Below are 14,223 nucleotides of genomic sequence, written 5' to 3'. Positions count from 1 at the left end.
GTGATCATTATTAGTGGTCATCCAGGGGAGTTGCTCTGATGTCTTGTCACTGGTGTCTTGTCACTGCTTCCTGTTTGTGTCACAGCTGTTCCCTGAGCCACGTCACCTTCCAGGGCAATAGACACGTCTCGTTATTTTTGTCCTCGAATTTAGCAGGCAGCACCTCCCTATGCATTCCAAACATTAATTCCCTTGTCACTCTGAGCCTCAGTGTCTGCTTAGAATTAATTTGCCATGACAGACCAAGTGAGCAGTTTTATAATTAGAGACATTACCTTATCATAGCTAAAAGAATTTAAGCCAATCTTAGGTGCAAGGGAGAAACAGAGGCATCACCAAGATGTGCACTTGTGTCAGCTCTACAGGAGGTGAGCAGAGCAGTAGTTTGCGTATTCTGCAATTGCTTACTAACAGTACATTATGCAAATTAGGCTTCCCTAGTCAAATGCTGGGAGTATGCAGGAAAGAGAAATAAGCATCAGTTTAGAGTCAATAAATGTGTAATGCTCTGCCAGCTAACAAAATTTAATTTCAGCATTCTTAACTGCTTCAAAGGCAAAGTGCTCTCGAATAAGTAACTGGATGTTAACTCAGAAGCTGGAAGGGTTCCTGTGAACACATAGGTATTTAGCAATAGTCTCTTCCTTTTTCATCTTCACCCAACTGAAGTCAAAACAGACTTGCCACAGAAATGACACCTTATTACTGTTCATACATTATTTAAATATTGGCTATTTAGATTCCTACCTATGAAAAGGAAGAAACCCACCTGAATATGGTGTATCTTTGTAGAGTGATAACCCTGTTTATCTTCTGGTTTGGGTGGTGGAGCTTTGATTTAGGGCATAAGGTGACCTCCACCCATTTTCCAGCCACTTGCCAATCCTGTCTACCTCAGAAGCATCCCCTGCTCTGCCCAGTGCTTGTCTAGCTCACTGCTTTTCACCAAGCATATCCTTGCCTGGCTCCTCTTGTGAATCATTAAATTACTGTGCAAAGTGATGGTGAGGTGATTTGCCTGACTCCTGTATGAGAGAAAACAAAAAGTGGACTGATATTTCTGAACATCAATAAACCCGCCCAAAAATGAAAGAATCTAGGTGGAAGAATGGCTTTAAAATCTAAAATGTTGTTTTCAGGCCAGACCAGGTGAACTATTGGGAGCTCTCAGAAGGCTGAGAGGTCTTAGGTCACATCCCAGTTGTCACCAGTTTCAACACACAGAAGGCACTGGCTGGGAAAAGCCAGGGGGAAGAGGCAGAGGGTTGGAGTGACCTCTGGAGATCACCCAGTCCAACTCCTGCCAAGGCAGGGTCACCCAGAGCAGTGACACAGAGCACAGCCAGGTGAGTCTGGAATGTCTCCAGACAGGGAACTCTGTGTCCTCCCTGGGCAGCTGTTCCAGAACTCTGCCACCCTCAACACCCTCAGGAAATCCTTCCCCATGTTGAGGTAGAACTTGTGTTTTATTTCATGGCCATTGTTCCTCATCCTGATGCTGGGCACCACTGAACAGAGTCTGGCACTGTTTTAAAAGGAGCCTGGGCAGCAGTGGGGGGAAATGTTGAGAAGATCTTTAATCTGTGAAATAGTTAACAGTTGTTGGCCAACTCTGGGTGATGTCCATGTGTTAGAAAAACCAATTAAGAGTTTAGGGCTTGACATACTTTTTGCTCTCAGGCCTCGAGAAGGAAGTCAACAGAGCTTGGGAGGGAAATTTATTGTTGACAGCTGAACAGAGTTTATAAACCATGTTACATAAAGCAGAAATGCCCTATCTGGGAAAAAAGATAATAAAAAGACTGAAAAACGCAGACTAATTAGCATGAGAAGTGAGAAATCAATAACAAGTAGAAGACAGAATAATAATTAATGAAGAGACCTGTGTGAATTATAAGCTAATTAACATTAATCTCTTCACTGAAATGTATAAATAGATAAGCATTTTGATGGCTGACATGCATGTTGCAGGGAGCCATTCCCATGTTCCTTCAACACTGAATCATGAATGTGAAAAACGCCAATCACTTGTTTTTAAATTTTTAAAAGTTTAATAGTAATAAAATGCTTATAAAAATAGTAATACAATTAGAGTAATAATAATTCGGACCAATTGACTTAGGGCAATATGAGACAATAGAGACAAAGAGTTACAGACATCCAGGTACCTTTTTCTGGGTAGCACATACCCAAAAAAGGACACCTGTTACCAGAGGATTAACCCTTAAAAGCAACAGTCTGTTGCATATCATACACCTCATCCATGATGCATAAATTCCATTCAAATACAGGATTCTGTCTGGTCAGTGTCAACTTCTTCCTCTGAATCTTGACAGCGCCTTTGAGGCGGGAAGAAGTTCATTTCTTCTGATAAGACGGCAATAAATTCTTTTTCTTTGAACGAATCAGGTGTCCTGTGGCTGCTATCTCGGTGCGAGTCCTTTCTTTAAAGAAAAGTATCCTACATAGCATAGTTTCTATTTTAACATTTTTTATAACCTTAAACTATATTTAACACACTACTCAGGAGAATTAATAAAGCATGACTTTCTAACACAACACATATAATATTCATTTAATATTTGCGAAAAGCCAGTCATAAAATACATGCACTTTTCACAACGAATGCCGCCTTTCTAACAAGCAGCTTGGAGAGTTTATTTTTATTTCCCGGTGTTAGCGTTGGGGTGCCCGGGCAGGCCTCGCTCGGTTGTCACAGCGACGGCGACGCCGCGGCCATGTCGGACCTGGGCTCCGAGGACGCCGAGTCCGGGGAGGCCGGGAAAGACATCGGGGTCCGCGGGGCCCGGGAGGAGCGGGAAAGGGAAGGGGAAAGGGAAAGGGAAAGGGAAAGGGAAAGGGAAAGGGAAAGGGAAAGGGAAAGGAAAGGGAAAGGAAAGGGAAAGGAACAGCCGTGCTCAGTGCCGGCCGGGCCGGTTGCCAAGGGCAGCCCCGGGCACGGCTGTGCCACCTGCCCTGCTGCTAACCCAGGTCTGGAACAAGGCGTCCGCGCTTTGCAGCTCTGTGCCAAGAAGCCTGGGGGTGCCGGGGTCTGGAGCCGAGCTGGAGCAGCTTTCCTCAAACACCTGTGTCCCTCTGGTGGGTTGGGTTGTGCCGAGCCCTTTAACCCTTTCCCTCCCGTTTGGCAGGAGTACGAGGGCGATCGCGATGGCGAAGGGCAGCGGCACGGGTTCGGGAAGGCGCGGCTGCCCAATGGTGACACCTACGAAGGAGAATACGAGCATGGTTTGAGGAGTGGACATGTAAGATACCGAGCCTGGCTGTGGTTCTGCTTCTGCAGTTGGGCTCTGTATTGAAACAAGGGTGAGAACTGATGCGTGTTTCATCTGTATCAAATGTGTTTCAGGGGACCTACCGGTTTAAAAACGGTGCTCTCTACACCGGGAACTACCTTCAAAACAAAAAGCATGGCAAAGGTGTCTTTTTTTATCCAGATGGATCGAAATATGCAGGTAAAGCAATGAACACAGTTGTAAGGATTTCTGTAGCCAAAAGGACACATTCCCCCCTCACTCCTCCTCCCTCCACAAATGAAAAGAGTGGAGAATGTCTTATTTTAAGAAGATTCAAGATATTTTCCAACATATATTTCTACAAAATATTGTCCTCTTATTACCTGTTTATTCTGAGAAACTTGGGGTTTATATATGGGGATTTATGTTAGGACATTTATTAGGTCTATCATTGAAAAAAATAGGCCTCTTAATAGAGCCCTTGTTTAGGGATTGGGACGCCTGAAGTTTGAAGAAGTAATGAAAGTTAGAGTTTCCCTGCTTGCTGGAGAGTACCTGAAACAATCAGAATCTATCAGTTAAGATTCAAAGGACAGTATTTCCCTCCTAATTTCTAAGCTAGGAGAGAAAAGACATTCACGTTGTGAGGGCTAAAAGCTGAGAGCCAAAAGAGCAGCCCAATCTTGCCTTGCAGGAACATATGCACTGAGTTTTTTTGTTTTTATTTTAATTTATTTTAAGTTTGATTAGAAGAATAATTAAGATAAAAACCATTTAGCATCCTTTTGAATAGATGTGCCCCAATACTGACAGGACAACTTCACCAAATGAGTCAAATTAAAGTAGCTCCTTTTAAAATTCATGTGAAAATGTCACATTATCTAATGCAACTGTAATACATTTCCCAATTCAAAGACAGGACTGGGTTGTTATGTGTTCATAATGGTAATAGAGAGTGACAATGAAGGCAGGTAATTATGGAAAAATGGAAAGGGAGATCAGGCAGCAGCATAAATAGTTGTGGAGAGGAACAGACTGATGAAAAAAGAGCAACTTTTTGGGGGACTCTACTTTCGAGTAAGGAGTGGTGTAAGGAATAGTGAGGAATCCCAGCAGTGCCATAGCTTTCTTTTCTTTCTCTAATACTTGTATGATAATGTTACAAACTGGCTACTGTGAAATAAACCAGCTCTCACACTGCTTTTATCCTTTTGTCCTTGAAGGAGACTGGGTGCATGACCAGAGACAGGGCTATGGAGAATATCTGTATGCAAATGGAGACACCTATACTGGAGAATGGGCTAACAACAAGAGGTTTGTTTCCTTCTCACAGGGATGTTTCAGGTCACCCAATGGCATTAAAATGCAAACATTATTTTCAGAGCATGTCTGACTGCAGCAAATGAGATCCAGGGGTGACCTTGGCAATTTAGTCCAGCTTGAGTAGTTTCAGCTGCTTAATTAATACAGTTTTAGTATCTTAATTAAAACAACAGCCTAAATTCGTAATATTCACTGGCATAAAACAAAATTATTATTTTCTCCCTAGGCATGGGCAAGGCACATATGTCTATAAAGAGACAGGATCTAAGTATGTTGGTTGTTGGGTAAATGGAATCCAGAACGGACCAGCTGAACTTATCCACCTAAACCACAGATTTAAGGGCAGGTTTCTCAATGGAAAGGTAAGTGTGCTTTCTATTCATCTGAACAGTTAGCATGAAATTGCCTTATTATGACCTATTTCCGCTTAAAATAAGAAGTTAGGCTTCTGATCTTTTGTAGTATTTCCTGTACCATTAGTGTAACACATAAAACTGAATTATTCTATAAACACAATGCCAAGTTTCTTTGCAACATTGCTTTCAAACTGTAGTGTTACTGACTATTGTATGGAATTTGTAGTAAAGGATATTTTACATTTTTGTGCTTAGAATGGATTGCCTGTTCAGTTCTCCTGATGTTTTTGTGTTTTTATGCAGCCTTTAGGTCGTGGCAAATTCATCTTTGATATTGGATGTGAGCAGCATGGTGAATACATACAACCAGTGCAGGTAAAAAAACAGTGCAAGAGCACTCAGTAAATCAAATCTATTGTTGAGGAATACATAAAATGCCTTACAGACAGTGATGTGAAAGTAGATCTTATGAGTCAAAAAGGGTGGAAACTCATGCATTCTTAAGAACTAAATGAGATTTCATTTTGCTTTTTTTAATGTTTTCTACTGTGTAAGCTTTGAAAAGTACAAGGTGTGATTTTGTACTGCTTGCAGACAAGAATCCTTTCTGCTTAAAAAGAATCAGGACCTTCCCAAAACATTTGAAGCTTCAAATTACAGAGGAATATAAATATTTGTAAACACATTTAGCCTCTATTGCATTTTCTTCTCAACACCAGAAAACAATGAGCAATATGTTTTGTGTTTCTGAGCTGCTTGGTGCTATGCATACAAACAGTAATTTCCAGCAGGGTCATGTTTGAGAAATATGTACAATTGTTGTTCTGATCATGTTAGGAGCTTAATATCCACAGCTTATAATTGTAGGAAGTGGTTGGGATCAAAGTCTCTTTTCCCTTCTTTATGCATGAATGCTTATCTGTTGAAACATATCTGTTTGATATGATGCAAGAATTGCTACAGAAGTAGGAAATATATTTTAATATAACTGTTTGATTTTTTTAAAAATTGCCACAGTTTAGCTTAGAGTTTGCTACCTCTGTTGTCTGACACATTAGTTCCTGTTACAGACTCTGAAAACTCTGTGATGCAGCAATCATTCTGAAGGATAAAATAATAATCATCAAAATCCTTTCAATTGTGATAGAGATTTGCAAAGCTTGGGGACTGTTTTGCTTTTTTTTTCTGGCTGAAAGCAAGAGATCCTCAAATTAAGTGTCAGATTTATAGGAGTATCCAAAGTAATGTGTGTTTCCTTAGATCAGTTGGGAATTCTTAAATGAGTTTTTAAAGTAGGGGACAGTGCTGTCACTAAAGATTAAATTTTACCCTTCTGCTTTAGTTGAAGTAATAACAGAACAAAGCCCATTAAAAAAAAAAGAGAAGAAATTAGCTAATAATATAGACGATGATTCAATTATTGACTCCTTCATATTTGTAGAAAAAACATGATTTTTTAAAATTTTAAAAATATTTTCACATTTCAAAGCCATAAGCTCTGTGCACAACCTGACTCTTTCCTAGATCCTTTCAAATGTCCTGTTCAACCGTGCTTCCCTAGGCAAAGATTGAGGCAAAAATAGCTGTTTTTTCCTTCTGTTTCTGTGTGAGACAGATGGTGCAGCATCTTCCAGACAGAGCATCAGGTAGCAATCATCAGTAACAGCCAACTGATTTCATCAGGGTTCAAGAGCTTGGTAATTCTTGTCCAAGATTTGCAGCTGCTGAAGTTCCTCCACCTGTAAATACTTCCATTGCCATTTTGATCCCGGATAAGGAGGTTTTAGTAGACTAACCCATCATTGTAGTTACTGTCTGTAGGATGAGATCCTGGATTTCATGAGTTCTCTTCTAGGAAAAAGAGGAGGAAGATGAGGACGAACCACCATTACCTCTTGAACCAATATGGAAAGTATCAGAAATTACTAAATTAACACCCTGGTCTCCTCATGATGAGGAGCTGCTAGTCCCCAAGGAAGCTGCAGATGGAGTAGCTGAAGAGGAGGAAATTCCATCAGCTCTAGGTTTGTTCTGGAAACATCTGGAAACTCCATGTTTTGACTACGGTGACCATTGTTTTAGGGGTTTAATATCAAGTGATGTGAGAGGGTTTTTGTGTTTTGTTTTGTTTTTCCTGTGATTTTCCATGTATTGAATATTTGGAACTTCCAAGTCCATTCATAAACTGCACAATATATATGTATGTGTTTTATTTCACATAGCATGAAATACAACTGTCTTGGGAAGCCTGTGACTTATTTGACCTTATATCATGGCTTATTATACAAACTTTATTATAAACAAAGAAGATTTTGTGGGATTTCTCATGTGAAAAACAGCTGCAGCCTTCAGTAGGACTTAGGAGCTATTACATGGAAACAGACTGAATGCAAATTTGTAAAATTGGTTTTCTTTGGTATTTCTAATTTCTTATATTTCAGATGCTGAGGAGGGTGAGGATCACCCAGAAGGCGATGCAGAAGGGGAAGGTGAGGGAAAGAGAGAGGAAGAAGTAAATCAAGATCAGGAGGATCAAGGTGAGAAACGGGGCACGTGTGCTCATTCTTTAATTAGCAGTCAGGGTTTGAAATTGTGGATTTCAATCAGCTGAAGCCATGGTGCTGCTGGGAGACCATGGCAATCTCTGCCTTTCAGGAAGAGGGCAGTCCTCTGGAGAGGTAAACTATGAGAAGTTAAATTCATATACTGCAACAGAACAAATTAAAAGTGACACTTCTGTGCATATACACTTGACAGCACTTGCAGAGCTGAATTTGTAAGAGATTGTCTCATTTTTGTTAAAAAAACCCACAGTTTGGAAATTCAAAGTATGTCGGATCCTGGGAAGTTCAGGAGTTTTGAGCACTTCACTTTTCTCTCATGAATACAACTGTGTATTCTTAATTCTCCCAAGTGTAGTTCAAAAGCAGGCAAAACAAATATGGAGAAAGAAATTTTTGGTGTTGTTATACATTCTGGTTTGAATAGTCTTTGGTTGGTTTGTTTCTTCTACAAACCAAGGAGATCAGAAATTCAGGTGCTCAGGTTTTCTTCCAGTCAGTTTAGAAGCCTGTTTTAAATACACAGTTACAAGCAGCAACAGGGATGCATCCATGTTTACTCATATTTAGCTTATAAGCCTCCAACCAATTGTGTTCTTTGTATTTATTCTTAAAATTTACAAGCTTGCCTATCTGATATGAAAATATCAGATAAATTTATCTATTTGTAGTCAGTCCATTTTACAATAAATTGAAGCCAATCACTGTCTTTATGGATTAGAAAATACCTTAAACCATATGAAAATGCCTGGAGGTATACACTAAACATTTAGGTCAGGTCTTGTAGTTTTCAGTTTATTTGCTTTTAATTTTCTGAGCACCATCTCTGAAGGTGCTCTCCAGCTTCAGGGCAGAACAGGCAGTTGGCTGACCTGGTGTTTGGGACTGACATCTTACAGGGTCCCTGGGCTTGGGTCGAATCCATCAGAAATCTCGGCAGATTATAGCTCTGCTTTGGATTTGGCAGAAGTGGATTGAGCCTGATTTGTCTCAAAGACCCTTGGACTCAAATAACCATTTGGACTGAATTTGATTCTAATACATTTTCTGGTCCACCACAACAAAGCAGTTCTGGTTTTCCCAGTGGCTTTTCTGGGGTATTTTTGAGAACAAATGAGCCCAGGTGTCTGTCAGATATGGCACAGAGGCAGATGCCAATGCCTGAAAACACAGCAAAGTGATAGATTCAAAGTTCCCTCCAACTCTTTATTTCCAAAAAATCAAGGAGTTGGATGATTTTCAACATTTTTCAGCATAGATCTCCATATATGATTAATGAGGCAATATATTGTTCCCCTTGTCTTTAGGTTTAGCAAGATTAAGTTATAGGAAGAGGGAATGATTTAAAGAAAATATGCATCCTGTGAAGAGCAGATATAACAAAATCTGTTTTCTTTGCAGCCTGATATTCCCTGTTCCATTTACCATCATTCTTTTTCCACACAGAAATTCCCTCCTTTTTTTGTTCTGCATTCTTTATGATGTCATCTAGCCAGGAGGCATTTTTGGCTGTTCAGAGTTACATATGGGCTGGCTGGCAGTCAGTGTGGGTGTACTGAGTCTGTCTGCCAGCTCACAAACAATGTAAACAACTTCAACTACTGGCATTGAAAGGCAGTGGGTGAGGAGGACTGAGGTGGACAGCAGAGTTCTAGAGTTATGTTTTAGATTACTGGGATTATTTTCCAGTGTTTTATAATAAAATGCATCTCTAAGCCCTGTCTTTCCTTCTACTCCACAGAAATTACTGATTTCGGAGGATGAACCAGAGGAATCAGAGGAATTGAGTGTAACTAAAGAAAATTACCCAAAAATGAAATTTTAAAGTAGATTATTTTGTTTGGTAAGCCTGCAATATTTTTATTTGTAGAAGGTTGTGTTAAGATGTTTTGAATAAGCATTTCTAGGTGCTTTGAATAAACATTTCTGTCAGTGTTCTGTCTGGAATGTGTATCTTTGGACCTTTTATACTCTCAGATTCTCACAGCAACTTCCTTTATTCCATGGAGCCAGTAATGAGGTGTCCAATCCAGTGTGGAATTATTCTGGATTCATGAAGCCATGAAGCTGTGTCCTCACGACTTAATCTTCTACTCCTGGTGGTTGCTGTCTTTCTTGAACCCTGCCTCTGGGCAGAGACTTGGGGGGTCTTGCTGGTGAAGACAAAGGTAGCACTGGACTTCCCAGCTCTCTCCATTTTCCCTGTCACTAGGGCACAATTCCAGACCTACATTTTCCTTGTTGATTTTGCTCTTGTCCTTGCATCTGTAGAAGCTTTGTTTGTTGTCCTAAATCTTCCCTTGCCAGTTGGAACTCCAATTGAATTTTTTATCCTAACACACTGGTGCAATGTTTTTAAATTCTTCCTCTTTAGGCTGGTTTTCCTTCTGCTTTCTGTATACTGTTTTTTTGTTTTGGTTTGGTTTGATTTTGGTGTGTTGCAGCTCAGTCCCAAGACACTTCTTTACCACGTGCCTTCCTTAAGCTGTTTCAAAGATACTGAACTGATCAGGGTGAGGGGGTGGCTCTGTAACAAATTCCTGGCACTCCTCCAAATTTTACCTTTCTGACTTTATTAATGAGCCCTTCATTCATTGGAGAGCTCTGGTTATGTGAGCTGTCCCACTGTGTTTCAGTTTTCCTGAGGATGTCACATCTGAAGCAGTTCCTAGTTCCTCCTTTTCCCAGTTTTACACATATACACTAAGGCGGGCTCCCTTTTGAGTTGTTTTATCTTCATGGTGGATAGCTTGCTACCATCACCTTGCTCCACTTATGTGGCAACCCTCAACTTAATTCCTTAGTATAAGCAGTTCTTGCCATCCTCCAAGATACCACGTTTCTACTCCTCAGATTCTCAGACTTATTGGAAAACACACTCTTACTTTGTTGCTCAAAGAGGGAGCCATGGTGATTAAAGCCAAAGCAGGAGCACCGTGCTCCTATCACTGCTGAGGTACAAGAGGTGGCAAAGGCAGCCATTCACCTGCCCTGCTCAGCTTCCCATCCCCCGCAAACGTGCTGAGGGAGGGCTGGATCCACTGTTTTGTCATTGGGGAAGCCATGCGAGAGCCCCAGGGCCTCTCTCAGGAGGAAGCAGTTCCTGGGATGTCTCTGTTCTAGAGCAGGACAGAGATGGAAGAGGACAAAGTGAACCCCAGCTCCCAGCCCCTTGCCCAGCTGGTTGAATATCAGGCCCTCAGTGGGCACTTGGTGAGTGCAGTGGGTGGCTCAGTCCTGCCCCTGTCAGTGACTGAGGAGGAGGGGGCTTTGTCAGCGTGCAGAAAGAGCAGGAATCTGACATGGATCATGAGCTTTCCAATGGGGAAATGCTAGGAGCTACCAAGAGCTCTCTGACTGGGAAGAGTCTCTTGAGTGAGAGCTCTCCCAAGGAGATGTCAGTAGCTGTGGAGAGCTCTCCAGCTGGGATGAGCAGAGCAGAAGCTGTCCCAGGGAGAAGCCCTTAGCTACCAAGAATTTTCCATGGGGAAGAATGCATGGAGCAGGGGCAGTCCCAAGGAGCAGTCAGAAGCTCCCCAGAAGCGTCTGACTGGGAGGACTCTGTTGGCCAAGAGCTTTCCAAAGAGGAAGACTCTGCTGGCCAGGAGTTCTCCCAAGGCAATGGTAGCAGACCCTGTGTGCAGTCCAGTTGGGACAATGATGGTGACAAAGAGCTTGCTCAGGACTGTGGTATTCACATGCCCTCTGAACAGAGAGAAGCAGAGAAGAAGAAAAAACAATTCTTATCTCTACTTGCTGCTCCTGTTGTTATGCTGCTGTAGAATGTGTTCTGGAGGTTGTTTACCCAAGGTGAATGCTTGATTGGATTCTGGTGATGGTGTTTTGATTCCTTGACCAATTGGATCCACGTGTGTGTGTCAGGACTGTCAGCTGACAGTCATGGGTTTTTCAGTAGTTAGAAATAAATATGATGTAGTATGTATCTCTTTAATATAGTATAGTATAATAAAGTAATTAATTAGCCTTCTGATCATGAAGTTCTGCGCACAGTTCTTCCCAGACGTTGGAGGCCTCTGATAATTCCAATACAGGACAATTGGGAACATGTAAGCATCCACAGCAATGGGGTCAAGCCCTTGCTGTGGGAGAAGGATGTGGCACAAAGTGAGCTTTGAGTTGAGTGAAGAAGATGGGGAGCAGAGACTGGGAGTTTTTGCAGCAGATGGGCTCCCAGTGTCTGTCCCTCGAGGCCTGGGTTGAGCACAGGGCTTCTTCTGCCTTTGAGGAGCAGGTGCCAGAGGCAGGGACAGAGAGCCAAAAAAATGAAAGTTTGGTTCAAGAAATAGTAGTAGTAAGAAAAGAAAACCCACAAAAAACCCCACAAAAAACCAAAAACCACAAAAAATGCCCCAATAAACAAAACAAAACAACAACACCGCACAAAACCCAAAGGAAATAAGAATAGGAATATGAATAAGAGTAAGATTAAGAGGAATAAGATGATTAAGAAATATTAGTAGCGAATTATAATAATTTTAAGAAGAAAAAGAATAACAAAAGAGTTGAATAAGAAGATAAAGAAGAAATCATTGTAGTAGTAAAGAAGAAGATTATTAAGAGGAAGAAATAGTAATAAAAAATAATAAGAATAACAAAAATAATAAAGATAAGTTGAATAAGAGTTACAAGAAGAACAAGATTAAGAATAATAAGAAGATAAGAATTAATAGTAATAGTAATTTATAAGAGTTAGAATAAGAAAAACAATGAGAAGAACAAGAATTACTAAGATGAAGAAAATAAATACTAGTAATAGTAAATACAAATAAGAAAACTAAGATGAAGAAGATGAAATTGTAGTAGTAGAAAATAATAATAATAATATTAAATTCCACACCTTCTAGAATAACAGATTGAAAAGGAGGGCCTTAAAGATCATCTAGTTCCAGCTGATTTTCTTTTCTCTCTCTCACTGTCTCTTTCCCTCTGAGACCTCTTCCCTATTTCTTTCTATCTCCCTACCTCCCCTTTCTTGATAAATAAAATCCATGTTAAATATTGTCCTCATATGGTCTCCTTTGCACCGTCATTCAGGCAGAAGCCTCTGTCCCTCATGGGCTCATACACCTGCTCAGGGTCCCTTCCAGCCTTTTTTTTTTGTTACCGCCCTTTAAGGCAAAGCTCTGAAGGGGCTGAAAGCCAAGTGGAGCAAGATCTTGCAATGACATTGCATGACCAGCTTTCGTAACTTAATCAAGGGTTGTTTTAGCACGTGGAGTGGGAATAAAAATCAGATGATGGTCTTTGGCTGGGAGGTGCCACAGGTAAAGACAGACACTATGAAAGAAACAGAGCAGGCAAAGAAAGAAAGGAGAGGAAGGACACAAGTAGCACTAAGCTGAGAAGGTGGCACTCTGAAATCCAAAGTGGAACTTCTTGAAAAGGAATGAGACAGAAATAAAGAAATCTGAAGCTTTGGGTTACTGTGCAATTTCTCCCTTTGTCTCAAACCTCTCCTGATAACAACAATAATGCAGCACAGTTTACAGAAAGTCCTTTGTTCTGAATTGATGTTGCAGGCTGTGGACACGATGAAACATGGAATGGTCTTTCTCCTCCATCCAGTTACTTTGACATTCTCAGGAGAGGAGGCAGCAGGAAGAAAAGGGCAGTTTGCACTCACCCTTCAATAAGACACGGGGCAGGGAGAGGGAAGGTCTCGTGAACCCTGTAGCTGTTCCCACAGGGATGTGAAGGCTGATACCAGAACCCCAAGGGTCACTTTAAGGGGTGCCTTGCTGCAGTTGTTGGGTATTGAGGGGCAGCACTGCAATTTTATTCACTGGGCTTTGTAATTCTGCCACAAGCCAGGTGAGTAGGCCTCAGCCTCCCGGACACAAATATTCTGTGATCTTTATTTTTTGGAGGAGAACACCAGGCCCATTGTTAGCCAAAGCCCTGTGCCCAGAGGTGACACTAGCAGGGTTCTTTACTGTGCCTAGTGCCCACAGATGACATTAGCAAGGTTCTTTATTGCATGAAAAGATGTGAGGGGCTGTTCACAAAACTCTGCAGTTGTTACTTAGTGTGCAAACAGCATCACTCGGTAACACTGAGGGAAGGTGAAACCTTTTGTTGTATGAAAACCAACAAAAACTCTGAATTTGACACTGGTGTCTTTGGCAGACTGATGAAGGCCTCTCCTGGCCCAGTGTCCCTAAGGAAAGTTCCTCTCACAGGGGCCTGGGCACATCAAGGACTACAAGTGCCAAGTCTGGGGCTTCTCCATGCCACTTCCAGACGGATCGGCTGTGGAAGGGATGTGGGGTGTGGCCCTTTGTGACACAGGTGTGTGGTGTCAGGGCCTGTGGTGATGCAGGACACGGTGGCACCCAGAGGCCTTTGTGACACGGCAGACCCCGCCCTGCCAGAGGGGGGTCTGAGGGGCGTCTGAGGAGTGTCTGAGGGACGTCTGAGGGTGAATGAGAGGCGTCTGAGGGTGTCTGAGGAGTGTCTGAGGGTGTCTGAGGGGCGTCTGAGGAGTGTCTGAGGGGGGTCTGAGGAGTGTCTGAGGGTGTCTGAGGAGCGTCTGAGGAGTGTCTGAGGGGCGTCTGAGGGGTGTCTGAGGGTGTCTGAGGAGTGTCTGAGGGGTGTCTGAGGGGGGTCTGAGGGGGGTCTGAGGAGTGTCTGAGGAGTGTCTGAGGGGTGTCTGAGGGTGTCTGAGGGGGGTCTGAAGGGGTCTGAGGGGTGTGTGAGGGTGTCTGAGGA

General features: G+C 42.1%; 1 protein-coding gene across 1 annotated transcript; it reads left to right on the top strand.

The window, feature by feature from the left end:
* The first annotated feature begins 2,729 nt into the window (after window positions 1-2,729).
* On the top strand, window positions 2,730-9,284 carry RSPH1 (radial spoke head component 1). The gene is made up of 9 exons (XM_030955479.1): window positions 2,730-2,795; window positions 3,150-3,263; window positions 3,368-3,473; window positions 4,478-4,568; window positions 4,804-4,939; window positions 5,237-5,308; window positions 6,789-6,957; window positions 7,375-7,470; window positions 9,236-9,284. Exons 1-9 carry the CDS (start codon window positions 2,739-2,741, stop codon window positions 9,256-9,258), a joined length of 864 nt encoding a protein of 287 aa, XP_030811339.1. The 5' UTR covers window positions 2,730-2,738; the 3' UTR covers window positions 9,259-9,284.
* Window positions 9,285-14,223: the final 4,939 nt, after the last annotated feature.

The sequence above is a fragment of the Camarhynchus parvulus genome, chromosome 1 (assembly GCF_901933205.1).
Source record: "Camarhynchus parvulus chromosome 1, STF_HiC, whole genome shotgun sequence".
In the NCBI taxonomy this organism is placed as follows: Eukaryota; Metazoa; Chordata; class Aves; order Passeriformes; family Thraupidae; genus Camarhynchus; species Camarhynchus parvulus.
Note: the sequence above shows the minus strand (reverse complement) of the source record. Positions and strands in the feature narration are given on the sequence as shown.